The sequence below is a fragment of the Balaenoptera acutorostrata genome, chromosome 14 (genome assembly GCF_949987535.1).
Source record: "Balaenoptera acutorostrata chromosome 14, mBalAcu1.1, whole genome shotgun sequence".
In the NCBI taxonomy this organism is placed as follows: domain Eukaryota; kingdom Metazoa; phylum Chordata; class Mammalia; order Artiodactyla; family Balaenopteridae; genus Balaenoptera; species Balaenoptera acutorostrata.
The window spans coordinates 78,446,704-78,474,560 of record NC_080077.1 but is presented as its reverse complement, the minus strand read 5'-3'; the positions used below and the strand labels follow the sequence as shown (position 1 = coordinate 78,474,560).

The 27,857-nt window shown below is 43.8% G+C and overlaps 1 protein-coding gene across 3 annotated transcripts in view; it reads left to right on the top strand.

The window, feature by feature from the left end:
- The first annotated feature begins 242 nt into the window (after positions 1-242).
- Positions 243-27,857, top strand: part of SH3BGRL2 (SH3 domain binding glutamate rich protein like 2) — a 76,763-nt gene continuing 49,148 nt past the window's right edge. For 2 of the 3 annotated variants that reach the window (XM_057528253.1, XM_057528252.1), the window contains exon 1: positions 243-489. In XM_057528253.1, the coding sequence (XP_057384236.1) occupies positions 445-489 (45 nt within the window). In that variant the 5' untranslated portion in view covers positions 243-444. The remainder of the gene's footprint in view (positions 490-27,857) is intronic. The other variant, XM_007168005.2, reaches the window with a different exon arrangement.

Sequence of the window (27,857 nt, the reverse complement as noted above, 5' to 3'; positions counted from 1 at the left end):
AAGCTCTTCTTGCCTAGTTTTCTTTTTTCCCCCCTCGTCTCGCCAGGATCCTCGCCACCCCCGTCATAGCTTCTTCCCGGCCTCGGGTGGCCTTCCAGCCACCTGCGCGCGTCCGGCATCGACGCGCAGCAAGGAGGCGGTTGGTAGGAGCTCAAGTCCACCGCCATCCCGGGCAGCTGCGGAGACTACAACTCCCATCACGCCCCGCAGCCGGCTCCCTCCCCTCCCCTCTGCCCCTCCTCTCTACCTTGACCGGCGGTCGAGAAGCTCTCAGCTTTTATCTGCAGACCGGGCGGGAGGGATCCGGCTCCCTGCGGTCTTCCCAGACCGGAGCGCTGTGCCCGGCGGTGGCGGTGGCGGCGGCTCTCAGCCGAGTTCTGCCTCCGCGTCCGCGCCAGCCCGGAGCCTCCGGGGACCGACGGTCAGTCCCGGCGCGGCGAGAGGATGGTCATCCGCGTGTTCATCGCCTCCTCCTCGGGCTTCGTGGCGGTGAGCACGTAGGGGACCGGCCGCGGGCCGGGTCTGCGTGGTAGCGGCAGCGGGGCGCCGGTCCTGCGGGAGGCGCGCGGCGCTCGCCCCTGTGCGTCTCGGCGCGCTGCGCGTCCGGCGGCGGGAGCCGGCGCCGGGCAGGTGATCCATCAGCCTCGGACAATGAAATAGGGCGGGGAGCCAAGGTTGGTGGGGGACCCCGGACTCACCCACGTGCCCACCCTGCACGGCCTGAGAGGGAGACAGGAAAATGGAGTCGGCGGGAAGCCCCCAGCTCCAGTTGAGTGGCTCGGGGATTTGGGGATGGGTGGTCCGAGAGCTTCGGGGGTCCCGCTTCCCTTGATGTCAATTCTTGCCGATTTGGGACACTCAGCCCGGTTCTGTGTTGTACGGGAGCAGTTAAATAACTGCTTGGTTTGCTAACCTAGCTCCTGAATGGAACAAGTTTAAGTGGAACTTGCTCTCCACTGTCTGTGCCCCGCCACCAAGCACGTTTCTTCAGTTTTATACCTGCGCAGACAGAACAGTAAACCAGGTTTGTCCTGTCGTGCCAGGGGTTTTTGTTTTGTCTTTTTTCTTTGGCCTCAGGTACTATAAATATTTTTACATCTATGTGTAAAATGCGGTGCGTTTCGTTTCTTTCCCGCAGAAATGCTGTGCTCAGTTTCATCTTGGGGATATATAAATTGTGTGGTCTCTTTAATTATTTTAAGCTGTTTTGTTTGGTCGATATTCTTGAATTTTTTTTTAGGAAGAAGTTACATAGCTAGATGTCAGACTTCAGGGAAAAATTCAGTAATATACTTGATAGCCCACTGAATAAGATAGGTAGCAATATGTTCTACACGATTATTAAGATTTGGTTACCTTAGCTAAGAGTTAAACTCTAGATTTAAGAGGCTCTTTGGTGAGATACAGAATCAAATACATCAAAAAGTGCAATGCTGATAGCTGCCCAGCAACTCAACCAGATTTTCCCCAAATTTGTTTCTGAAGCAGGTGAGATGGAGAATGGAAGAAAAAGTTGTTTGCAACACAATACTGACGTTTTTTACTTAAAAAGGAATTAACTTACAATAGAAAAAAAGGCCCCCTTTTGCATTAGTTACAATAGATGGGAAATTCCAACTTATCTTTGTCTGCAGGCATGCCCTGGTCCCCCAGATGCCTGATAGTTTTGGTGTTTCTTGTTTTTTGGGGCTGCTTAGTCATACCTGCCTTTTATAGATGTCTGCACTGAAGCTGCACTTCATGTGTTTGGAAACCCATACTGTTTCACGGATAGATTTTTTTCCAATTCACTTCTTCATAAGAGTGCTACAAAGCTTTTGGTTTCACCGTCAACTTGCGTGCTCCAATAATTGTTGCAATAGTATTTTATTGATTGAAAAAGGGATGCTTTATGTATTAAGAAGCCTACGCTACCTATGGTGGCCAAGTCAAACCTACAGTAATGACTTGGCTTATCCTGTAAGAAGGTCATATATCAAGAGAGTTCTGGAACCCCACATCTCTGTTTCCTCAATTCCATTAACAAATATTTATTGCCTGCCTGCTGTGTGCCTTTTTAACTTTTAAATTTAATGTTGGGTGTTTTGCACATGAAGCTAGACCTAAGAGACCCCAGTTTTGAGGCAGGCTCTGACGAGTGGTGTGAGTTTGGTTGAAGTACCTCATCTCTGCTGGAGTTTCTTGTCCATAGAATGAAGGGTTGTGATGCATAACTCAGCATTGCACTCTAGCTTTAAAGTGCTTTGAAGTAATTAGTTGGGTAAATGTGGATACATCCTCATAATGACTTCTTTCACACTGACAATATACATGTGAGTATCAAAGTGAATTTATTCTTTTCCTCTGGTGTTTTACTGGGATGGCTCAGGTCCCCTCACTAACACACCCAGTAGTATGTGTTCCAACAAGATACGGTTTCAGCTGGAAGACATACTCTGTTATCACATACCATATGTACAGCCCATAAATGCTAATTATGTATTTTAAAGTACCTGATCTTTTCGGGTCTCAGACAGTCCTCAGTCATTGAGTCTCTCCAATTGTAAACTTATCTCCTATATCAGTGCAGAGTTTTTCTGTAATTATGTAACATCAATACTTTGGGTGAGGATAAGTTTATGCTTCTGTGCAAGAATGGTGATTTCTAAGAGATAGTGAAGTTGTTTAGGTCAGCTCTTGAGCAGAAGAGGCTCACTAGGGCTTATGGCATTATGCCGTATTGAGCTGTGAGGGAACAGCTGTGTTTTCCCTCCAGCGGTGTTGCATTGACCATTGTCTCTGTTTCATTCGGTGACCAACCATGACCAGCAAGTGCACGGGAGAACGAATAATGTGATGCCCAAGTCAGTTTGGTTTTAGCTGGAGTGGATTAAACCACAAGGAAGGAATGTGGCTAGAAGTAGACGTGGCCAAGTAAGTCCCAGGAATTTCCAAAAAAAGATGCTCTGCCCCAGTCAACAATAGATTTAAACAGTCTATCTGGGGAAAACTCTCCTATCTTGTTCTGATTTGCCTGAACTCTCCAGCTTCAACACCTAACAGTGGTAGTTAGAATAATTCACACAAGGGGTGATTGCCCTTTTCTCTTCCCCAGCTCCAAGTAAAATCTGCTTTTATAGGAAATAAAAGCAATGCCACATTATTATGCTATGGCTACTTGAAAATCAGATTTCTTATGCAGCTGATCATGCTGCTGTCATTCATATCATAGAGGAGGGCACTTTATTTCAGTCCTAAGAAAATAGTGTAGTCGTAAAAGTGCCGTTTTAAAATCTAATTTATTCTGGTTGTATACCCAGAAGGGGAGGCCTTGGTAACTTTATCCAGGAAATATATTAATATGACTTTTTAATGTAAAAACATTGAAATCAGTCGATTATTTCATTCGTTCATTGTTTTATTCACTCAACAAGCATTTGCTAAGGGTCTGCTGCTTGCCTGGCTCTGTCCTTGGTCTTGTGGGAATTGGAGGAGGGCAGAGGGTGTGGTTTCTGTCCTCAAAGAATTTAGGTGGAGATCAGGTGGGGAGATAAGATAGGAAAGGTGAAACCACCAGTAATAAAGTACAACCCAAGGACACATGCTTCTTTCAGGAACATTCTTTACCAGAGATAGAAATAATATAGGCGGTGGAGGGATGCATTGCAGGATGTCAGATAAGGAGGAAATGTGCCAGAAATTATAAAATATGCATGTGGGAGCCTCAGGCAGATGGCAGAGAGAGGGATTGAGTTGGATTTGGAGCCCGCGAGAGAGTGCCTGAGCCCATCTTGTTCAGGCTGGAAAGGGAGGAACCTTAGGTGGGAGCAGGGCAGGCAGCGGGGGTCCCTGTGGACCTCTTTTGAGTGCAGAGTAGACTCTGAGTCCTTGAAAGCAGCCCGTGATAACAAACTCCAGAGTACTCAACATCTCAGAGATGTCTTCAGGATCTGCAGGATCTGACGTGCTGTCTGGAGCCTTTTGTCCCCAGGGAAAGACCCCTGGTATGTGATTTCAGAAGAATCTTTACCCTCTTGCTTGCCTTGACTAAAATTTCTCAAAAAGGAAGGAAAGTTTCTCACTCTTTGTGAAAAGTTCTTGGGCTCAGTTGTGAGAGCTGGAAGAATACCCAAAGAGATTTTCTAGTGACGTCCAACCACCTCGTTTCACAGAGAAGGAAATTTGGGCCTCGAGATTAAAATGACTTGCCCTGAGGTCATTAATGGCAGTCAGTGCCGAGCTGAGGGTTAAATGGAGGCCAGGTCTCCTGACTCCTGAATGTATTCCTTTGTGCATTCATTCAGCCCTGCATTCGTTCATGCCTTGATGGACTCATGCGCTTATCAATCATTGAAAACCTATTAAGTACCATGCTCTCTGGTAGGTGCTGTTAGGTGTATGATGGTCAGCAGAAGAGGGATAAATCAGTGCGGACGCTCCACAGCCCAAAGACTTGGGGTGCAAACCATTTCTTCAAGGAGAATGAAGGGCTGATGCTGGCTTGGGGGATGTTTCCATGGGACAAGGGGAAATGAGTTAGACAGAAGTAGTATATCCCTGGATGTTGGAGGGGACTGTCACGGGGAGCGAAAGGTACAAAGAAAGCAGAATTGGAAGCAGGGTTGGAAGACATGGACCTCTGTCCACGGCTGCAGCTGTGTTTTCAGGTGGGTGTGGGAGTGGAGGGGAAACACGTAGAAACTATGCTCAGAGTCGTTACACTCTTCTTTTAGCTGCAGAAAGGCGTGCCCGTGCTTTGCTTTGTGTGACTTATGACTGTTTTAAACGTGCAATGATCAGATCCATGATAATGATCAAAATGCATTGTGAAGCTTCGTTTGTATAAGGGAGCTTCTGAAAGGAGCTCCAAGGTGGTTAAAGTCAGGATGTGACCATATAAAACAGACTGAGCATTAACTCCTAAGTGATTCTAATGCCAAAAAAAAGCTAGTGCTGGTAAGCCTGGGCTTGCTAGGATCTTTAACTCAATCCTGAAGTCACATGGCAAGGTTTTTTTCCCATTTTACAGATGGACAGACTGAAGTTAACTGACCTGATTGAGATCATACACAGTAGATGGTGGGACCCTGAGTCAAAGTCTGGCAGACAGGTGGCTCCAAAGCTTCTAGAGCAGAATTTCTCCACTATGGGCCCTTGGCGGAATGAAAGTACCAGGGGTGCTCCACATCCTGCAGTGTACTGGACAGTCCCCTGTAAGAGCTGCCCGATGCAGAATGCCAGTGGTACCCCTGACAAGAAACAGTGCCGAAGGGCGTTGGCAGGGGAGGGGAGGGAGTGAGTTTAGGGAAGTGGCAGGAGCATTATGAGAAATAATTAGGAGAAACAGGAATAAGTTGGCAGTGCAAGGACAAAGTTGTAAGGGAGTGTCAGGCTGGGAAGGCTTGTGTACTGGTTTTCTAGGGCTGCCATTCACACAGTACCGAGAACTGTGGGGCTTAAACAACAGAAATCTGTCTCCCAGTTCTGGAAGCTAGAAGGCGAGATCAGGGTGTTGGCAGGCTTGCTTCTTTCTGAGGGCTGTGAGGGAGACTCTGTTCTCTGCCTCTCTCCTAACTTCTGACGGTTTGCTGGTAATCTTTGGCACTCCCCCTTGGTGTGTAGATTATGACCCTGATATCTGTCTTCATGTCCACATGGCATTCCCCGTGTGTGTGTGTGTGTGTGTGTGTGTGTGTGTGTGTGGTCTGCGTCTACATTTCCCCTTTTTATATTGAGCTTCAGCCTACCCTATTGGCCTAATCTTAACTTGATCATTTGCAAAGGTCCTATTTCCAAATAAGGTCACATTCACAGGTACCGGGGGTTAGGACATCAGCATCTTTTAGGGGGACACAGTTCAGTTCCCATAACAGCATGCAAGTTAACAGTTGAAATAGAAGGACTAATTGATGGCATTTCCCCCCTTTAGTTGGAAAGACTATGGGCGAATTTCCTGAATCTTAAAGTCAGCAGCTGGATATGGAATTATAGTCAATGTATATACTAAGGTCCATTGCTAGAAAGGGAGATGTATCGATATCCCAAGTGAAGACCTGACCTCAGTTTTTCTAGTTCATCTTAATATTTCCCAAATTTGATATTTTTTCCATTCTGTGATACTTTAAACTTGTAAATATAATAAGGGCATGGACTCCTTTACGAAATTAGGGACTTTTAAAAATCCATGTGCATTAGGACATTTTAAATAAATATTTCATTCGATTTGAGGAAACTAAATTTTGACATCTGTTTATATAAAAGTATGAGGTGGTTTCCACATCGCAGGAATGTAAGCCTAATTGAGTCTTGTTTATTTCTGTATTTTTCAAATTTTTGATCCAAAACAGAAAACAGCTATTGTGAAAAAAACCCCCAACAATTCTACAGGAAGCAGTGTGAGATACTAACTCTAAAGAATATTTTTTCTTCAGATTTTTCGTGTTTAATTTATAAAAAGTTCTGAAATGAATTTTTTTTTCAGTAAAGTTACAAATGGGTGACAGAATGGAAAAATTCTAGATTCTTAGTGAATGTTTCACTTTTAACATAAAAGTTAGTATGACTTAACGATCATTATATATGAAAGTTTGAAACACTGCATTTTGAAATGCAGATTTGAAAAAAAACTGGATCAAGAAATTATTAGTTTAGCTGCCAAGGGTTAATCTTTTAAAAATTTGCCCTCCAAACTCTAAACTCAGAAGGAGACCCTTTTAGGTTTCATCAATTTTTCAGTAGGGACTGCTTTAAGGGGTGTTAGTTTAGCTGCAGAGTTAGTTAGAAACTTAAGTTCTCATTTTTTTTTTTTTTAATAAATATTTATCTTTGGCTGTGTTGGGTCTTCGTTTCTGTGCGAGGGTTTTCTCTAGTTGCAGCAAGCGGGGGCCACTCTTCATTGCGGTGCGAGGGCCTCTCATTATCGCGGCCCCTCCTGTTGCAGAGCACAGGCTCCAGACGTGCAGGCTCAGTAGTTGTGGCTCACGGGCCTAGTTGCTCCGCGGCATGTGGGATCTTCCCAGACCAGGGCTCGAACCCGTGTCCCCTGCATTGGCAGGCAAATTCGCAACCACTGCGCCACCAGGGAAGCCCTTAAGTTCTCATTTAAATCACATTCCTGTATTTGTTATATTTCTGTGATCAATTTTATATTACTGTTTATCCATTTTGCAGAGCAGGAGCTTAGCTTTCCAGATGAGAAATGTAGTGAAAAGTTATTTTTTCTCGGAAATGGCCAGTGCTTTTTAACATGTGAGGGAAATCCTCTACTCCTGATCATGTACAATTCTCTTTTTGGGCCCTGTTTCTTGTTGTAGCTTAAAAACAAGTCGCTGCAACCTTCTGTTTGGTGTTTTTTAGACCAATAGGGATCAGCACTTACCGTTGCTGGAGTTTTGATGGGCAGTTGGTGTGGCTGGGAGCGTGGGACAGGGGGGTCAGAGGTTGGAAATGGACACCAGCTGCAACTGAGCTGTCTAGTTGAAAGCAGTGGTTTCCCTCTGTCCTCTGAAAAGGCTTATCTGAGTTTATCTGCCAGCACAGGCTAGTCCCCCAGGAACTGGGCTGTGGTAATTTAAGGTTAGAGTTGTTATTTCTTTTATGTTTGATTGTTTTGTTCCCAAACGCTGAAAAAGAAATCGACTGAGGAAAAGTACCTAATGGAATGTTTCCCTTCTGGACTCATGACAACTCTGCTGTAGGACTGAAAGCTGAGCTAGATGCTGGCAGAGGGGCCCCCGACCTTATAATCCCAGGGACTTTTAGGCTGGTATGGCCCCTGGGAGACTCTGGAACGGTTTGATTGGTCTCCTAGATCGGATACCTTGGTTTACCATTGACAGCTTATGTATTCCTGAGGGGACCTGACTCTTTTGGGCTGGCTTCGTAACTGGCAAAACCCCAAGGGGGGTTTCCTGGAGCTGACCCCTGAGAGTGGACTGGTGTGCATCGGGGTGTGTCTGCCTTGTTGTGGCACCTTTGTGTGCACCCTGCCAGTATTAGCTCAGAGCTCCCAAAGCCGGAAAGGGAACACTGGCTGTGACTGCGGGCAGAGAGTTCTACTACTTCAGGATGCATTTTCCATTTCCTACTGGTGATGGATAGCCCAGATCTGGAAATGGCTTTTTGTCACCTTGGCTCTAGTGGCTTGGGAGTGGAGGGCTAAGAGTAAGAGGTGACTTGCTTGACAGGTCAGTTCGGTGGCAAATATATGTAGTTAAAGTCAGCAGCTATTGCTACACACCAATCCAATATTAAAAACAAAACAACCAACAAGGACCCTACTGTACAGTACAGGGAACTATACTCAATATCTTGTAATAACCTATAAGGGAAAAGAATCTGAAAAAGAATAGATATAGATATATGTATATCTGAATCACTTTGCTGTACACCTGAAACTAACACAACATTGTAAATCAATTATACTTCAATATAAAAAAAGGTAAATTAAAAAAAACCACCTGTATGCAACTTAAGTTGGGAAAAGAGTTTGTGACTATAATATCTGACTTAAATCAGTTTATGAACACCATCCGATTTCAAATAAGTTCAAGTGAAAACAAAACAAAATAAAACAAAGCAAAACAAAAAAACCCAAAGCAACACAGCCAACATAGCTTTTGAGTTAGTTTGTTTTCCTTCTGTGGGTTGTACAAGGAGTGGGAGTATGGTCTCCATTCATGACGTTCCCATGGGGGTTGAAGCTTCCAGGTTCTCTGCTTTAGTAATCATGTTCATCAGGATAGTTCCTTTGACTGGAAATTGGTCATTTCCATAAGCCTGGATCCCCAGTTGACAGGAGGTTTGGGCTACACTGTCATTTTATGATAAACTACATACTAGCCAAAGTAGGTCTTTGGATTGAATACCTACTGATTTATTTAATTCTGGAGTCAGTTTACATTCAACCCATGCACCTACTTCTGCCTCATCTTTGGATTGTCTACCATTGGAGAGATGTCACCCAGTGCAGTACATGGGCTACTTTGGTGTAGCCTCATGGTTAAGGCGGGGCTTGGTCCAAACCCTAGTCTGCCATTGGTGAGCGACATGACCTTAGGCAAGGAACCTCAGCCCCTTCACTTGTAAAAGTGGGACAGCAGTGGTACCTTCTGTGTAGGACTGCTGTGAGCACTGAAGGCCTGAAGTATTCCACATACAGTGCCAGGTACATAGAAAGTATTCGGTGCATTTTATCTATTATTTCTATTATATGATTATTAACAGCAGCAGCAGTAGTAATAGCAGTAATAAGAACATGAAAAAAATTATAACCCTGAATTGTGCAAGATCTTTAATCATCAAAATATTACATACAGTACATAATGCTTACTAAGCCAAGGATACATGCATGCTGATATAATTTTTGGAGAATTTTTAGTAAATTTAAGTGTAAAGAGTTTTCAACTGAAATTTGAAGAAGAACATTACAATTTGAGGTCGTTCCCCAACAAACCACTTAATTAGAGTTCTTCTGTAATTTTTGAACACTTTATAGGGACACAGCATGCTGTGCACAAGTCACTAAACCATATTTATTCACAGCCTACAAAGTGCTTACTATGATGCAAATGGGCACTATTCCTTTGCTGTGCACAGTACATGATTTTAGAGTCCTCATCTGATTTAAGGCTTCCTAAACTTGGCAAGTAGATTCCATCCCAAATGGCAGCTCTGTCTGATGAATGGTGACTGCCTGCAGAGCTGGGAGAGGGGTTTTGGAGCCTTGTCTGGGATCAGCTGGAAAACACCCAGTGTGATTTTTTTGTTTGTTTGTTTGTTGTTGTTTTTGACTGCATTGGGTCTTCATTGCTGCGTGTGGGCTATCTCTAGTTGCAGCGAGCGGGGGCTACTCTTTGTTGCGGTGCGCGGGCTTCTCATTGCAGTGGCTTCTCTTGTTGTGGAGCACGGGCTCTAGGTGCACGGGCTTCAGTAGTTGTGGCACATGGGCTCAGTAGTTGGGGCTCACGGGCTCTAGAGCACAGGCTCAGTAGTTGGGGCTCTGCGGCATGTGGGATCTTCCCAGACCAGGGCTCAAACCCGTGTCCCCTGCATTGGCAGGCGGATTCTTAACCACTGCGCCACCAGGGAAGCCCCCCTGTTCTCTTTTTGTCAAAGAAATGAATTTGATTTGTGTACCCGCACTGCCTTTTGTTGTAGACTGGATGATTCCTTTTCCACTGCCGTGCATTTCCTGTCGAGTGAGAGCATGACACATGCATGCTCTATAGTGAGTTCCATAGTGATATTTTAATAGTGAGCTTGGTTCTAAGAATTAACCGAGATGAGATGATTAATAATTCACCTTTTTAAATTCCTTTTCCATTGAAGGAGGGAAAACAGCGTCATCCTTCTAACGAGATTAAGTCTGCATGTTAGGTTCAGAGCGTGTAGGAAAACGTCACTGGCTGCTGAGAGCTTCTACCTTCAGGGCCACACCTTTTGGCCTTGCCTCTTGGGCCCTCTGATCTGAATCTGACCTACCTTCGCAGCATTTTCTTTCACTATTCTTTAGACCACTGTATACACACACCAGACTTTTTTTAAACCCCTGCCTTCTGTGCGTTTTCTCATGCTGCTTTCCTTGCCTTAACTGTGCCAACCTTGCATTGAAACTGGTCAGAATCCCCTCCCTTCTTTGAAGCCCATGCCAATAACATTTCCCAACGAAGGCATCCCTCCTTCGCCCTCCAAACTGGGAGGATGCTGTATCCACAGCCCTCCAGGGTGTGGAACTGCTCTCCTGGCACCCAACGCATTTCACCCTTGGCTACAATTATTTTGTACCCAGGTTGGTTTGCATGCCAAGTTCTAAGCTCGTTGCGGTCAGGTCCTTTTCATCTTCTTATCACCCACTGCCCCACGTTTCCTGTTAGAGAGCTTGGCGTGTTGTATTTATTGATCACGTGGAAAAGAAATATTGTTTCTGTAGCTTCCACATCAAAAACAAAAGCTAATAAAAGTTGGTGACCACGCCAGGGCGGGACTGGAGTGGAGTTATGTGGTAGACGAAAGTCTGATTGGAAAACAGAGAGGCTGCGAGGGCCATGCTTTATTTCGCTGCTTTGTAAATAAGGGGCATGAAGAATCTACGTTATCAGGGATAATTTTATTACAGTATTACGTCTCTTACCCAGGTATCATAATTCTAGAACCTTCGTTTGGGAGGAAGCAGGGAGACCTCTGAGAGGCCGTCAGCTGTTCTACATTCAGCAGAGCAGGGGTCACGGAGCTGCCCTCAGGGCCTCACCCAGAAGACTGGGAACGCAGTAGGACCCTGCAGCCTCGGGCCCCGCTGAGGGAGCACCAGGGGAAGCTCTGAGAAGGGACAGTCACCTTCGGAAAGCAGAAATGGAGAATTCCAGAAGCACAGCTTTGGGCTCTGTTCGGCATAAAGTAAAACAGCGGGCTCTTGTAAGTGGGCTCTGAGAATGTCAGTGCACCCCATCAAAGGACAAAAATGGGCCAGAAGCATGATGCCTTGTCCAGAACAGATGAGATCAGGTTTGGCACATTTTGGTTTGATGTACCCTGCTGAACAATGCAGGAACACATGTGGTGCACTTCAGAAAGATTTCTAAAATAAAAGTAGCTTAAAACAAGATAATAATGCATCTGTGCTCAAAGGGCCAAGTTTCAATTATACGGAAAACCCCACTCTCCAGTCCCAGGAGAAAGTAACTTGCTTGCTCTTAACTCTGTGCCCGTGTGGCCTGCCACTTCTCTTTCTCTCTACCTTTCGATATCACAGCTGTAGACTCTTTTTCCTCATCATCTTAGGAGCCGTTGATTTTATATTCTTTCTGTATTTCTCTTGCTGTGCTTCTCTTCCTTGCTTCCACATGAGCTGCAGCGTTTATAGCCCATCCCGGGCGCCTTCCCCATGGAGCACCTGCCTTTGGGCTGCCCTGGCCCTGTGGGCACTCCTGTGTTAGTGCCAGTTTTATATGGAAGTTACTTGTTGACAAGCCCTGTCTCCACCCCCTTCCCCATCGACTATGCACTGCATCACACTGGAGGCCTTGGTTTGTCACTTACGTTCCCCTAGTTACTAGGGCAGCGTTTACAGCCTCGCAAGGTCTCCACAAGGTCTTGTAAAACCTGTTGAGTGAACCATGCCTCCTTGACCTTTTAGAGACTTCGGTTTTTCTTTGTGCTGCTGCATCTCTCTGCTCTCTCTCTAATTCCTTTTTTTTTTTTCTCAGTTTTAATATTTTTGTCATTGAAGTATAGTTGCTTTACAATGTTGTGTTAATTTCTCATTCTTTGTTAACTTCTCCACTGACTCTTTGGAGTCAAGACGGAATGCAGAAATGACATGGCTGAAGATAATGAGGAATCTGAGGTGGAGACACCAGAATTTGGAGGCACTCTTCAAGACAGACTGTCTTATCTGGGCTGCAGGAATCAGGGTCGTCTGTGGGAAGGGTGAGAGCTTGCAGAGATTCGAGCTAGCTTTGAAAGCTCCTAGTGGCGGTTGTGTGGCATCGAAACAGAATGGAGTGTCCAGCTGAATGGGAATTTTCATCAGACAAGGCGCACTAACCAGCCTGGCTCAGTAGCCCAAGGAGGGAAGAGAAAGCTGATGGGACCGGTCCATGGGATGCGGGTGAGAAGGCCCAGACTTTCTCTGAGGCATCAGTGTGCACCCACTATGGAAATACTAATTCATTATATGATCCCCCTAAAGTAATTGTGAGAACAATCTGCTGTCCCCATGTTATTTGTCAAATGTAAATAGATAATAGTTTCTAGATCACCTCTTAGGATCTCTTTTCGCACATCTGAGAATGGACGGACGTAGAATTGGGAGGAACCTATTCCAAACACACTGTTGCAGGGCAGCACCTCCGGCCGTTGATAAAAGCATGGCTTTTGGCTGCAGTCCTGTCGTTCTTCGTGGAAAATACCATCCTCAGCAGGATTTCCTCATTACTGCAGAGGATTTGGACTATTACAGCAAGTTTTGCTGGAGCAGGTTTTTTTTACAAACTCTCCTCTAATTAACAGGAAGCATGTGTGTGAACAGTAGTGTATAATTTTCATAGATAGTCTTGCAAAATAGTGGCATTTTGAGTTCATATTTTATACTTGGCTGACTTTTTCCTTTAAGGAAGTAAACATGTAATCTTGACAGGGAATGTGAAAACAGTAACATCAAACCACCCACATCTTTCATTCCAGGTTTTTGCTAATGTTTTTTATGGCTTCGCATTGCCAAGTACTACAAGTTGTTTTGTTTTCATTTTTGTTTTTTTCAAAATGCAGAGTAAAAGCAATTTATTGCATGAGTTGATGGAGACATTAGTTAAAGCCATTTATATTGCATCAAGCAGGTGGGGAAGGAGACAGATCAGCCAACAGGTATGTGACGAGAAGGTCCTCGGAGCCACCCTGCTGAGTCCCTGGGGGACACAGACGTGACACACACATGGTCTTCATCCGCCAGAGGAATTTACGGTTAAGTTGGGGAAAGAGGCACAGATACACGCCACTGTTATAACCAGCGCCAGGCTGTATATCATTAAATGGTGGTGACCGTGGGTATAATGGGCGTTTGACGAAAAGAGGATCTGGGAGGGCTGTGGTTGGCATAAGTCAGGGTTTCTCAGCATCAGCACTGTTGACGTTCTGGGGGGCTGTCCTGTACATCACGGGGTGTCTAGCGGCATCCCTGGCCTCTGCCCACTAGATGCCAGTTGTACCTGCCAACTGTGGCAACCAAAAATGTCTGCAGACATTGACAGCTGTTTCCTGGGGGGAACGAAATTGCCCCAACTGAGAACCACTGGGTAGGCGTAGTTGATCGCCGTGTGGGCTTTGGGGCTGAACCTTGAAGAATAAATAGAACTTGGTCAGGAAGTGTGGGCTATATGGAGATGACTTAGTTAACAGAAGCCATTATGTAAAGACCCAGTCAATTTCTTGTTTTCTTTTTTCTTTATTTACTTGTTTACGTATTTATTTATTTATATATTGGAGTATAGTTAACTTATAATGTGTATGTGTCAAGTGTACAGCAAAATGATTCAGTTATACATATCTATATTCTTTTTCAGATTCTTTTCCATTGTAAGTTATTACAGGGTATTGAGTATAGTTCCCTGTGCTATACAGTAGGTCTTTGTTAAGGATCCAGTGGATATTTTTGAGGTGGGAGTGACGTTTAGGTGGGTATTTGTCATTTGGCCTGTCTCTGGATTTAGGCTTCAGTCATCTGATTATTCCCACTTAGAAACCTTTTCTCGTTGCTTGCCCTTGGACCATGATTTTGAACTGGTCATTGTCTATTTGAAACTTTCATTTGTACGTTTTACACCTTGTGTTCACATTATGTGTGTCCTTCTCTCTTGGGATTTTTAAACAATATAATGTCTTTGGCACAGGGTAACTTTTGTGATTATTTGACAGTGCTTAAAGCTGTTCCCTAAAGAAGTGAAGGAGAATGTGTTTTGGTTCATTTGCATCTTCTGTGAATGGAAAAAGATCTGTGCCTTGGGCACTGTTTTTATAGTGATGTTGGTAGGTCTGTGTCTCTCTACTCGTAATTTGGATTCTTGTTTGGACCCCTGGATGGCACTGGTGTCAGGTTGTGGAGGCTGATGGCTTAGCCTGTGGCCATGGTCCTTTGTCATATCTTCTCTAGAAGCTTTGAAGAACTTTAGTTTGCTGAAATTCCACCTCCCACTTGAACTTTTCTTTTTAATTTTATTGAAGTGTAGTTGGTTTACAGTATTGTGTTAATTCTGCTGTACAGCAAAGTGATTCAGTTATACATATATGTATTCTTTTCCATTATGGTTTATCACAGGATACTGAATATAGTTCCCTGTGCTATTCAGTAGGACCTTGTTGTTTATCCATTCTGTATATAATAGTTTGCATCTGCTAATCCCAAACTCCCAATCCATCCCTCCCCCACCCCACCCCCTTCTGCCACTTACTTTTATTTATTTATTTATTTATTTTTAATTAATTAATTTATTTATTTTATCTTTATTTATTTTTGGCTGCACTGGGTCTTCGTTGCTGTGTGCGGGCTTTCTCTAGTTGAGGCGAGCTGGGGCTACTCTCTTTGTTGCGGTGCGCGGGCTTCTCATTGTGGTGGCTTCTCTTGTTGTGGAGCACGGGCTCTAGGCGCACGGGCTTCAGTAGTTGTGGCACGTGGGCTCAGTAGTTGTGGCTCGCGGGGCTCTAGAGTGCAGGCTCAGTAGTTGTGGCGCATGGGATTAGTTGCTCCACCTGCCACTTACTTTTTAATTACCCCTCTTTTCTTTCTTTGAACGTATTGCACATACTTATTGTATGTTCCATATCTGATCATTTTAATATCTGAAGTGTTTGTGAGTTTTTTTCTTCCCTTCTGTTTTTGCATCTCTGACTCATGGTGCATTGTATGTTTCTGGAATGCTTAATTTTTAAGTAGTAACTGCTTCCTTGCTAATATCTTGAAACTAGTTGCTTGAAATAATGCATGGAACTTAAGGCTTTGTATTTTCGTTTGGGATGATATTCTGGGACTAGAATTCTTGGTTTCCCAATTCCTAGACGTAAATCGCTCGGCAGAATGGGGAAGCGGATGTGGGGCTGCTTGTTAGGAGATGTGGATTCCAGTCCTAACTGCTGGGTAAGTTCCTTAAGTAACGTCTCGGTGTCTCAGTTCTATCATTTTGTCAAAAGAGTAGGTTGACAGGTCATTGAATAGTTGTAGAATAGATGGCTCATTTCAGGATCACGGTCTAGGCATTGGCAATTTCATGTCCATTGTTTCTGCAAGTTTATCATTTTCCAAGGCAGGGTGTAGGGTACTTGAAAGTCAAAGACGTATAGCATAAGTTCCCTGCCCTCCAGAATTGAAATTACTTGACTCGACAGGAGCTAGTAGCTCTTAGACACACGATGAATATGGGTCGTGTTCTCTGGAAGTTCAAAAGAAGTAAGTGGAGAATATTCTGGACAGGTGTGGTACTGTGTGAGAGGTGGGCTCAAAGCTGGGCGTTGTAGGAGGTAGGACTTCACTGTTGAGAAGTCAAGAGGGCATTCAAGGCATGGGAAGCAAGGGTTAGTCGCCGTGGTGAGGAACTAAGTGTAGCGAGAGGAGAGGTGCGAGGTTACATGGAGAAGCTGGGACCTCAAATGCCAGTCCCACAGCCCTTAGCCATACCTGCAGTGCCCCCATCCTCCTCACCCTAGCCCTCGACAGCCACTGATCTACTTTCTGTCTATAGATGAGTCTATTCTCTTGACATTTTATATAAATGGGATTCTACAATGTATGGTCCTTTATGACTAGTTTTTTTCACTTTAGCAAAATGTTTTCAAGGTTCGTCCTTACTGGGCCCTGTATCAGTACCTCGTTCGTTGATACGGTCACATAACATTCCATTGGATGGATATGAAATGCAAATTCTTGAACCCCGTCCAAGTCTTACCAAATCAGAAACTTTGGAGTCAACCTCCTTTCCGCAGTCTGTGTTTTGACAAGCCCTCCAGGTGACCCAGGTACACTTATGGGTGGAGAGCCACGGCTGCAAGGTGGGTGGGAGAGGGGCATGAGCTGCAGAGGTGGGCCTCGTGGGCCTGGGCGTGGATTTCTGCCTTCATTTCAAGGATAATGGGAAGTTTCTGGAAGGTTTTTAAGCAGAGATCTGAAACCGTTATGTTTATGCTTATTAAAAAAATTCATTTTAAAAAGGATGTATTGTACAACGCAGGGAATATAGCCAGTATTTTGTAATAACTGTAAATGGAAAGTAACCTTTTAAAATTGTATAAAAATTAAAAAAAATTTTTTTAATAAATAAAATTAAAAAAAAATTCATTTTAGCTTCTCTGTGAAAAGTGGCTTTGGGGGAAAGCGGGCCAGAAGAAGATACAGGAAGATACAGGTTGACCAGAGATGATAGCTTGGCATGGGCTAGTGGGAGTGAAACTGGAGAAACATGGGTGGGTTCAAGAAAAGATTTGAAAGCAGAAACTTGATGATTAATGACTCGATGATTAATTGTATCATCAGGGAGCGTCAAAGAGGGAATCCCAGTTTCTGGGTTGGGCAGGTGAGTGGGTGGTGGTGTCACCACTAGATCTTCTGACTTTTCTGGCTTTCTAGTATGTGGGTAAATGTTAACCGCCTGTTCCTCCCCCGGGAACCTACTCTTTCAAGCAACCCTCGGGGACAACCTATCAGATGACATTTGAGTACATACTACGTGGAAAGTACTCTCGGGAGACACACCATACACATCTAGAACCATGATATTAATATTAATGTGTCTAACTATATAAAAATAAAAAATGTCTGAGAAGGTGAAAAATAAAGAGGTAAGCAAGGTGTTTGGACTCAGGTGTGTGTCTTTCCAAGCACACGGGTGAATTTGCATAGTTTAGAGAAAAGAGATGGAGTGTTTGGTGAGAGGAGAGAAGAGATCTGAGGCTCGTGGCCAATTCTGAAAGGACCGCCGGGCAGGAGGTGAGGTGCTCGGCTGTAGGGATGTGATCCAGGGTTCTGAAGGTGAGATGGAAGACAGGACACCACTGGTGAGAGGCCTGAGAATCTAGGAGCAGCAGACGGTAGAGCTGTCTTAAATTATTTATTTATTTATTTATGTTTTAAAGTCAAGAGCCGATGAGGAATTGTAAAGATCTGAAAAAGGTAGTGGTGTGTGCTTGAGAAGAACATTTAGAGGGGAGTGGGTAGGACAGTAAAGTCCCTGCAGGTGTGGCTGGCAGCAGCATAAGAGTTGTAGAAATGGGGTGAAATCAGCAAGATCAGCGGAGCGGTAGAATTTTCAGGGCTTGGCAGCTGAAGGAAAGAGAGAAGAACAAAGAAGAGGAGATAACTTCATGGTTTCTAGGAAACTGGAAGACCCTATGCCTGCTGTATGTAGCTCATGATGCAGGGCTTGTAGAGAGAGGAAGGCTGTGAAAGACACTGACTGTAGTTTTTTAACATGAATGAGTGATCACATGGGATTAAATATTTAATGGTAGTTTTGAAGAATAAAGTTATTAAATTTGAGGTAGCAGATTTTATTGACTCCTTTATCTTTTTCATTTTAATTCGATTCTCGTATTGTCTTACTAGGCTGTCTTTTAAAGTTATACCAAGAATTAAGCAAATATTGTTTCAGTAACCTACGATCTGGAGTGTGAAGGGACTTGCCTACGCTATTCTGAAAATACCAGTTCACAAACAGAAAATAACAGGTAGGACTTCGCTGGTGGCACAGTGGTTAAGAATCCGCCTGCCAATGCAGGGCACACGGGTTCGAGCCCTGGTCCGGGAAGATCCCACATGCCGTGGAGCAGCTAAGCCCACGCGCCACAACTGCTAAGCCCATGCGCCACAACTACTGAGCCTGCGCTCTAGAGCCTGTGAGCCACAACTGCTGAAGCCCGTGTGCTACCACTACTGAAGCCTGTGCACCTAGAGCCTGTGCTCCGCTAGCCTGTGCTCCGCAACGAGAGAAGCCACCTCAATGAGAAGCCTGCACACCGCAATGAAGAGTAGCCTCTGCTCGCTGCAACTAGAGAAAGCCCATGCACAGCAGTGAAGACCCAACGCAGCTAAAAATAAATAAATAAAATAAATTAAATTTAAAAAAGAAAAGAAAATAACAGGTAACTTTTTTGTTAGTGGCAGATTAGATTCGAGTTCACTGGAAGAATCATTCTGCCAGCGGCAGGACAGCTGGAACCTCTCTTTGGTCAGTTCTAAAATATTTCTTTAAACCCAAGAACCATAGACCATAAACTCTGCTGACACCTGGCTAAGTTTCAGTTAGGGAACTAAATGAAGTGATTGGATTTAGTTACATCTTCTTGATCTTAATCTGTGATTCCAAAACTGACTCCAAATAAACAGGTGTATATACATGCTTTTTCATATTCTTTCCATTATGGTTTATCACAGGTTACTGAATATAGTTCCCTGTGCTATACATTAGGACCTTGTTGTTTATCCATTCCATATATAATAGTTTGCATCTACTAACCCCAAACTCCCGGTCCTTCCCTCCCCCAACTGGCACTTTCTAGTTTTAACTCTAGCATTCCTTTTCTCAGTCCCTGTATGCAGCAGAGACGGGAAAGTCCAAAAGGTTACTCTCGTGAACACACAGCAAGGGACAGCGCCTGTCTGTTCCTGGGTTTGGTGAGTCTGGCCTGGGCAGTTGAGGCGCATGCTGCTGTGACGAGCTCCGTGCAGCGTGTGCCTGAGGGGACCCCGTGCTGCCCTCGTCCCTTGTAGGCTGCCCTAGCCTGCCTCGCAGGATGGGAGGACGACAGGGTTGGCACGAGGATACAGCCTCGCAGAATCTGTGCCAGCGTGATAGCAGTCATGCTCACTTCTAAAGGGAAACCCATTTTTTTTTTTTATTCACGTTCTTTTATTTATTTATTTATTTATTTATGGCTGTGTTGGGTCTTCGTTTCTGTGCGAGGGCTTTCTCTAGTTGCGGCGAGCGGGGGCCACTCCTCATCGCGGTGCGCGGGCCTCTCACTATCGCGGCCTCTCTTGTTGCGGAGCACAGGCTCCAGACGTGCAGGCTCAGTAGTTGTGGCTCACGGGCCCAGTTGCTCCGCGGCATGTGGGATCTTCCCAGACCAGGGCTCGAACCCGTGTTCCCTGCATTGGCAGGCAGACTCTCAACCACTGCGCCACCAGAGAAGCCCGGGAAACCCATTTTTACCAAAGGGTATGTTCCCAGAGAGTGGATCCTGTCAATGGAAATAATCAATAAACAATCAATCGTAAGAATAGAAAAGTTTTATTTGAGCCAAACTAAGGACTAGTCGGAAGCCCGCTTCCCAGGTGACTCTGAGAAACTGCTCTGCAGAAGCAGGGTTTCCAGCACAGTTTTACATCTTGTCAGAACAAAGAACATTAAACAAGTCAGGGTTACATTTCTTCCAGATTTCAGAAAAAGAACATTCCGGCCAGTACCCAGCAAGTCAGCATGGCCTTGGCCCCTGGGAAGGGAGTCTTATCCTCAAAGGAGGACCAGCATTGGCATCCCAGGAAGAGAGGCATTTCATCTCTATTTTTGACATGGACATTCTTTACTTTTAATCAATGTGTCCTCTTCTCTAATAATTAAAGCAGATGTACAATGTATGTTTGATAGGCCACAGTCTATTTTAGTCAGCATAAAATTCAATGTAACTTATGGGAAAGCCAGAATGACTTCCCCATATCTCAGTCTGTGAACATTTCTTTTTATCAATCCTCTCTGCGTTACCTAGTTTCATAGTTTGGGCACTTCAGTGCTTTGACTCCCTGTAACTTTGTTGACTCCCTGTAACTAACTCCCAGCTTTCCTGGGGGCGAGCTGAAGGAAGGCAGAGGCAGGTGTGTACCCACTAAGCCTAGCACAGTGCCTGGCACCTGCTCGACCCTCAGAATGTCCTTCTGGAGTGAACAAATGAGAGACTCACTGAAGGAATGGCGTTGTACTGGGCCCAGGTGTCTTCAGTGATTGGCAGGAGAGTAAGCTTGCCAAAGAGCAGAATAGCCCATGAGGTCTGTGGCCTTAGAATTAAAAGTGTAATAGCAATAGTGACTAACGTGTGTTGAGCTCTTTCCCTACGTGCCGTGCACTAAGAACATTACGTCATTTAATTTTCATCACCACTGTCTGCCGTAAATTCTGATCTGCATTTCACCGATGAGGAAACTGAGGCTTTGATAGAAGAAGTAACTTCCCCGAGGTGACAGATCCATCCCATGCTGGTTGTCCGGAACTAGAACACAAATCAAAATGAAGTGGCCCCTATGGGGGTCAGGCCACTGCCCTTGACATCATCATCAGATGTTCTAACTGTCATGGAAAAAGTCACAGATGAACCAGGGCCCCTTGAGGACATCAAAGTCACAATTCCAATACCTTCTCTACACCATTCCTGTTCTAGTGCTACCAAACTGAGATGGGAGAGGCTCTTCATCTGAAACAGAGTGGGGGAGAGAGGGAGAGAGGGAGAGAGAGTGTGTGTGTGTGTGTGTGTGTGTGTGTGTGTGTGAAGGCTTTCCTTTAGGTAGGTTATTTTTGGAACAGTGTTAAGTGTTGGACTCACAGGCAGGTCTGTGGTCATGCTGAGCCATCAACACAGTGATGTATTGTTAACAGAAACAGGGACGTTAGGAGAAGGAGGTAGATTGGTAGGTTGATCTTATGACAACAAAACCTTGTCAAAACCTGGTTTTGTTGTTTTGTTTTAGCAGTGGAGTTTGAGGTGATGGTGGGACGTTTAAGCATACATTTCCAGAAAGGCTTTGGCACTGTGGATTGGCCCTTGTGAAAGAGGCCAATTTTTTTTTTTTTTTTTTTTAAGATGCCAATTTTGAAATGCAAATTTTAGATATGTCTCCATAGAGGTGACAGTTGAAGATGTGGAAGTATGTGATGTCTTCAAAGTATTAGTGTCAAGAGAAAGCAGATTATAAAGGATATGCAAATGGAGGATAGCACCATTAGAATTAAAGGACAGGGATAATCATTTTTCTGGTCCCATTCATCAGTAACACGAAAGTGGTGAAAATTTTGTAGTTAAAATCCTACTCTCTTCCCTGAGGTCAATTAGTTGTTCCTGAAAACGAATTGAAAGACGTTAGATTTTTACATTAAAAAAACTCACTGAAATTTTTCATTTGAAAGACTTTTAGTAGATTAGAAAATAATGTCTCTAGGTTTTCGTAGTGACAACTTTTATAGACAACAAGCATTGTTTTCAGTAACAAAACAATAATATCAAACATTTCCTAAAATCCATTTTGTGAAATAGTTACCTGATAAAGTATCATCTTTACTTTGAAGGGACAAATCAAGAAAGAAGAGGGGGTGCGTGTGTATGTGTGAGCATCTCTGTGTGTTTTATTAGTTAGGTAGCTTACTATTGATATCATTTGTCATCATAAAAAATGTCAGCCCGTTTGGAACAGCCTTTTTTTTTTTTTTTTTTAAGTGGGATGAATATCAGGAGTCCCACCTTTTTTTTTTAATTAATTAATTTATTTATGGCTGTGTTGGGTCTTCGTTTCTGTGCGAGGGCTTTTCTCTAGTTGTGGCAAGCGGGGGCCACTCTTCATCGCGGTGCACGGGCCTCTCACTATCGCGGCCTCTCTTGTTGCGGAGCACAGGCTCCAGACGCGCAGGCTCAGTAGTTGTGGCTCACGGGCCCAGCTGCTCCGCGGCATGTGGGATCTTCCCAGACCAGGGCTCGAACCCGTGTCCCCCGCATTAGCAGGCAGACTCTCAACCACTGCGCCACCAGGGAAGCTCCAGCCTTCTTTTTTTATAAAAGAAAAATATATCTAGAATATACTTAAATTTCCAATGGTTGCATAATGTTCTAAACATTAGAGTTAAATACTTAATAGAATCCATGCATGCAATAAGATAACTATGAAGATTATAAAAGCAGAAAATATTTGTAATACAACCGAAGCATTCTACCCAAAATGTGTATGTTATTATGGCAACCATATAAAGTCTGTTTCTGAATGTTGAATCCTTGGAAGGTAATATAAAAAATAATTACTTCAGGATGATATTATTATTTTTTAATTGAAAAGACGACTTAACATTATAAACATGGAAAAAAGAAGCCAATGCAAGTTGGTTAAGAAAACAGGATCCAGAGTATTTACTGGTTAAAAAGAAAATATGTTAAAAGTATTTATTCAAGCTCAATAATGTTTATTTGTTTAATACAAACATATGGAGGGCCTAGTAAGTACCAGTGACTGTGCTGATGATACACAGACAAAAAAGCACAATCTTTTCCATCATTGAAATTGTATTGCTTTAATTTACAACGTATAATAATGATTCTTTCAAAAATTGCCCTGTAGTTCACAGTTCCTCTTTCTGACACTCTGATTCCCTAAAACTCAAGTTTCAATCTCTTGCAAGACAGCCTCTCTCATTGTTATCTTCGGCTTGGTAGCCTGGTATTTGCTTTCTAGTAAGACAGACTGAAATAGACACCAGAGGTACAGCACTTTACGTGTAATCTCATGTTGAGTTAAACAGCATTTGAATGTTGCCAGTGAGCCCGTGGCTTGTTGGGGTTTCTTCTACACCCCGTCCTGCTCCCCAGCAAGGAGACATATCGGTGGGTGTTTTAGGGGAGGGGTGTGTCCGTTTGCAGGTAAGAGAGAACCTGAGTAACGTGAACTTAAATGAACAGAGGTGTTTTGGTCTCTCCAGGTAAGTCTGGAGACTGATTTGTTCAGGGCCTGTATTTCTGGGATTCTCTTGGCCTTTTCCTGATGCTTGTTGCCTCGTAGTGGAAAGGCGGCCCCTGCACCTCCAGCCCTCACACCAAGGTTCCAAGCAAGAAGAGGGAGGAAGGGCAGGGACAGAGGGCCCTGGTATTGATCCATTAGCTTCAGCAGGAGAGCAGAGCCTCGTGCAGAAGCTCCACCCATTGGACTTTGGCCCCCAGCTTAGCAGTGGGCTCTGGGTCAGTGACTTCCCAGCTGCAAGGGTGGCTGGGAACACGGGGCTTTCACTGTCTAGTCTTCACAGGAGAGGTAGTGAATAGCTTGGGGTTACTAGTCTATCGCCTGCCATTTACATCGTCTTTATGAGAATATAATGCCTAGTGAGTCCAACAGTGTGGTATTAGTTAAAGAATTTGCCATGGAACGATAGATCTTCGAGGTACCCTACTCAATTGCTTGGAAGTTCCTGTGTCTTTGCCCCAGAAAAGATCATCAGACCTTTCTTCCCTTTTTATTTGGAAGGAGGAGTTGTCTTCGGGCCCCCTACCCCTCCAGGTCTAGTCCAGCCCCTCCTCTGTAAGTCTTATCAAGTTATAAGAAAATCTGTCCTCTCTGTCCTCTTTCCTCTGACTGCCTTTGACTTTTTCCTTGTGACAGACATAAAAGGCCCTAATCAGCCTTACATCTGCCTCAAGTCAGAAGAAAGAAAACTGTGTATTTGAAGTGTGAAAGGTGAAATGAAGAAGTGTTACATCCAATACCTAAAGCCTTTGAAAGCTCTATGAAGTTACTTTATATTTTTTGCAGAAGGCCACATCTAGGGCAAAGAAAGAAAAGTTAACATGCTTGAATGAATGAAACAATTGAGCAGTGCCTATTATTGTTTAGCTCTTTTCTTATTTAATCCTCCCAATAAACCTGTGAAAAAACATCCTGGGTCCATTTCACAGATTTGGAAACTAAGGCCAAAAGAGAAGCTTAGTAATATCTCCAAGGCTACTCGACTGACAGGGCCAGGGTTAAAACCAGGACAGTCTAACTCTAAAATACATACTTCTCTTTTTTTCCAGTTTTTCTTATTGTCTGCCATCTGTGCTTTGTCTTTTTTTTTTTTTTTTTAATTGAAGTATAGTTGATTTACAATGTTGTGTTAGTTTCAGGTGTACAGCAAAGTGACTCAAGATATACATATGTGTGTGTGTGTGTATATATATATGTATTATATATATAATATGTATGTATGCTTTTTCAGATTCTTTTCCCATATAGGTTATTACAAAATATTGAGTAGAGTTCCCTGTGCTGTACAGTAGGTCCTTGCTGTTTATGTATTTTATATATAGATGTATGTATATGTTACTTCATAATTTATCCCTCCCCGCCACCTTTTCCTTTCCCCTTTGGCAACCATAAGTTTTCTATGTCTGAGTCTCTTTCTGTTTTGTATACACATAAGTTCATTTGTATCATTTTTTTTAGATTCCACATATAAATGATATCATAAGATATTTGTCTCTGTTTGACTTACTTCACTTAGTATGATAATCTCTAGATCCATCCATGTTGCTGCAAATGGCATTATTTCATTCTTCTTCTGTGCTTTGTCTTTACACTTGCTTTCCCACAATTGCTCACATTAAATCTCAGTTAGAAAAAAAAACAAGCCCTATCTTATTCAAATTGATAATGTCTTTATTTACTAGTGACTCCCAAGGTCCCAGGGTGCAGCCTCCGCTGTGTTCACCCCGGAATTCAAACATGATTAGACACGTCTGGAAGCGTCTGGAAGAATCTGGCAGGGGCTGCTTAATTACATAAGTTAACTGGCAGCCTTCTGGGTAAGAACTAATCCTACGCGAAGAGAGAGTGGAGAAGTGCAAGTTTACTTGCACTCAGTGCCTGAGAATAGGGGGTAAGTGTAAGTCAAGTGCAGTAGAATTTAGTTAGCCTGGCCTCTGATCCAGTCCCTAGGGATTGCTGGAGTCAGGAGGTTGCCAGTGAAAGCTACCAGCGTCTTCACTAAGATTTGCATGGGTCACTGAGTGTTCACGCTACATCAGCAGATTCAGCAGCACGAGCCCAGACAGCTTGTCACGGGGGCCGGTGCGTCAGGGCTTGGGTCTTCAGCAAATCTGCGTCCTGCAGGGCCCCGGAGTTGAAAGGGTGAAGTTTTATTGTCTTAGTCTATTTGGGCTGCTGTAAGAAAATACCACAGGCTGGGTGGCTCAGAAACAACAGGGATTTCTCACAGTTCTGGAGGCTGGAAGTCCAAGGTCAGGGTGCCAACAGGGTTGGGTGCTGGGGAGACCCCAATTCTGGGTAGCAGACTGCAGTCTTCCGGCTGTGTCCTCACACTGTGGACGGGAGCAAGAGAGCTCCTGGGCCTCTTTCATAAGAACGCTCCACTCTCGTCACTTAATTACCTGCCATTAACCTCACCTTCTGATGCCATCACCTTGGGGGGTGGGTTTCAACATAGGGGTTTTGGGGCGACACATTCAGGCCATAGCACTTACCAATGCAGTGGCCAAGAAGGCTGCTTCGGAGCCCATGTGGGGAGCTCACTTCAGAGCTCCTGGAAATATCGGGGGGAAAGTGGTAGGGGGTGATAGAATTCTATGGTAGCAGTTGGAAGCAGGGTCGGGGAAGTACCAACATATTTGCTTGATTTTCAATTATCATCAATTTGCAAATAGATCAACAATCTCATAAAAAAACACTTGGGCAAAACAAAATACTACATTATTATGCACTTGCAGTTTTAAAAATTAACTGACAATAGCATTTATTTACACATAGAATCACATCCAACTTCCTACTTCAATGTCAGTGTCAATTTTAGAAGGGAAGCCTTTTTCACATTCGGGGTCCAAAGATTCTTCTGAATTATTTAGGGTGTTTACTGTTTCATGTAACATCGTAGACACACTCCTTTTTAAATTCATACAGCTTTAGTATTCACTGAGAAATATTGGTGTTTGATCTACTTTCCTGTTTGCCTAAGCTTCAGTGTTACATTTGTTTCTAAATTAAATTATCAATTTAGTTTGATCTCTCGGATATCACCTGGAAAAACTTTGATGTCCAGCACTGGGGTAATAATTCTTGAATCATCCGCTCAGTTAATATTTTCTGAGAGCCTCCTGTACGCCAGGCCCCGTGCTTACGGAGCTGACATTCTGGAGCAAGAGGTGAGCATAAAAACAAGTAAACAGATAAATAAAATTGTAATAAATTTAACTAATAAAACTTCAGCTTAGGTGGCAAGAGAGGGCTCTCCAAGGGGGTGGTACTTGAGGTATCTCATCCTCATGATGGAAGAATCTGCACTGCTGTGACACTAGTCCTCGTACTTGTGAAAATCCTGGCTGTTCATTAACAACCGTTTACTGAGTGTCTGTACCATGCCAGATACCGTTCTAGACCCCAGGGATCCAGCAGTGAACAGAACAGCAGACAAAAATCCCCCGCCCTTGTGGAATTTGTGTTCTAGTAGGACGAGGTGGACAAACAAATGTGTAAAACGACAGTATGTCAGACGCTAAGTGCTATGGTAAAATAAAGCATTGAAAGGGAATAGGGAGTTTTGGGGGAGGGAGGCTGGTAAAAGTGTAAAATCACATAGGCAGGGAAGGCCTCACTGAGAAAGTGAGCTTTGAGCCGGAAATGAAGATCTGTGATCTAGCGTAGAGTTGGCAAACTTTTTCTGAAAAGGGCAGCTGTTAAATACTTTAGGCTTTGGGAACGGTACAGCCTCTGTTACAATGGATCAATTATGCTAATTTCTCTGGGACGAAAGCATCCAGGGAGAATATGTAAATGAATGGATGTAGTTGTCTTCCAATGCAACTTTACTTATGGACACTGAAATTTGTATCTCTCAGAATTTTTGTATGTCATGAAATACTATTATTCTTTTGATTTCTTTTCCCCCCAACCATTTAAAAAGATAAAGACTATATTTGGCTGTGGGCCATAAAAACACAGTTAGTGGGCTAGAATTGGCCTGTGGGCCTCCCTGCGATAGAGCCCAAGAGATTTAACAGTGTCCGTTCCCCTTAATTGCTTTGGATGACGTGTAATGGTGTACGTTTGAAAGATAAGGTGGAATGCAACTCATGCTTTTGCAGATATCTGCCTGTTTTAGGTCCAGCAGCTTTGCTGTTGCTTCACAAAGAAAAGAATGAAAATTCATCTGTTTATCCAGTGACAGATCCTCATTTCACTTATATGAAATGTATGTCTTACAGCTTTTATTTCTAGGCTCTGCTGTGCAATAATAGCTTTTATTTTCAATCCATCATACTACAGTACTGCCGAAGGCATTTTATGTAGCAATTAAGAGTTTTCCAAGTAGCATTGCATTGGGTTGCAAGCTCTAGAAAAGTTGCTAAAAAGTGGCTTAACTAATTAGGGGTCTGTTTGTCTAACACAGAAGGTTTAGAGTGGGCTGCACAAGACTCGTGTGGCAGCTGTAAGATGTCATCAAGAACCCAGGTTCCTGTCATCCTGCTTGACCGCTGCCATTCTTGCATATGGTGTTGGTTTTCACAATTGCCAAATGCTTTCTGCACCTCCGGGCACCACGGGTGCATTTCTGCAAGAGAGAAGGGAGAAGAGTGACCAAGTGCAAAATGGGCTTCGTCTTTTCATTCAT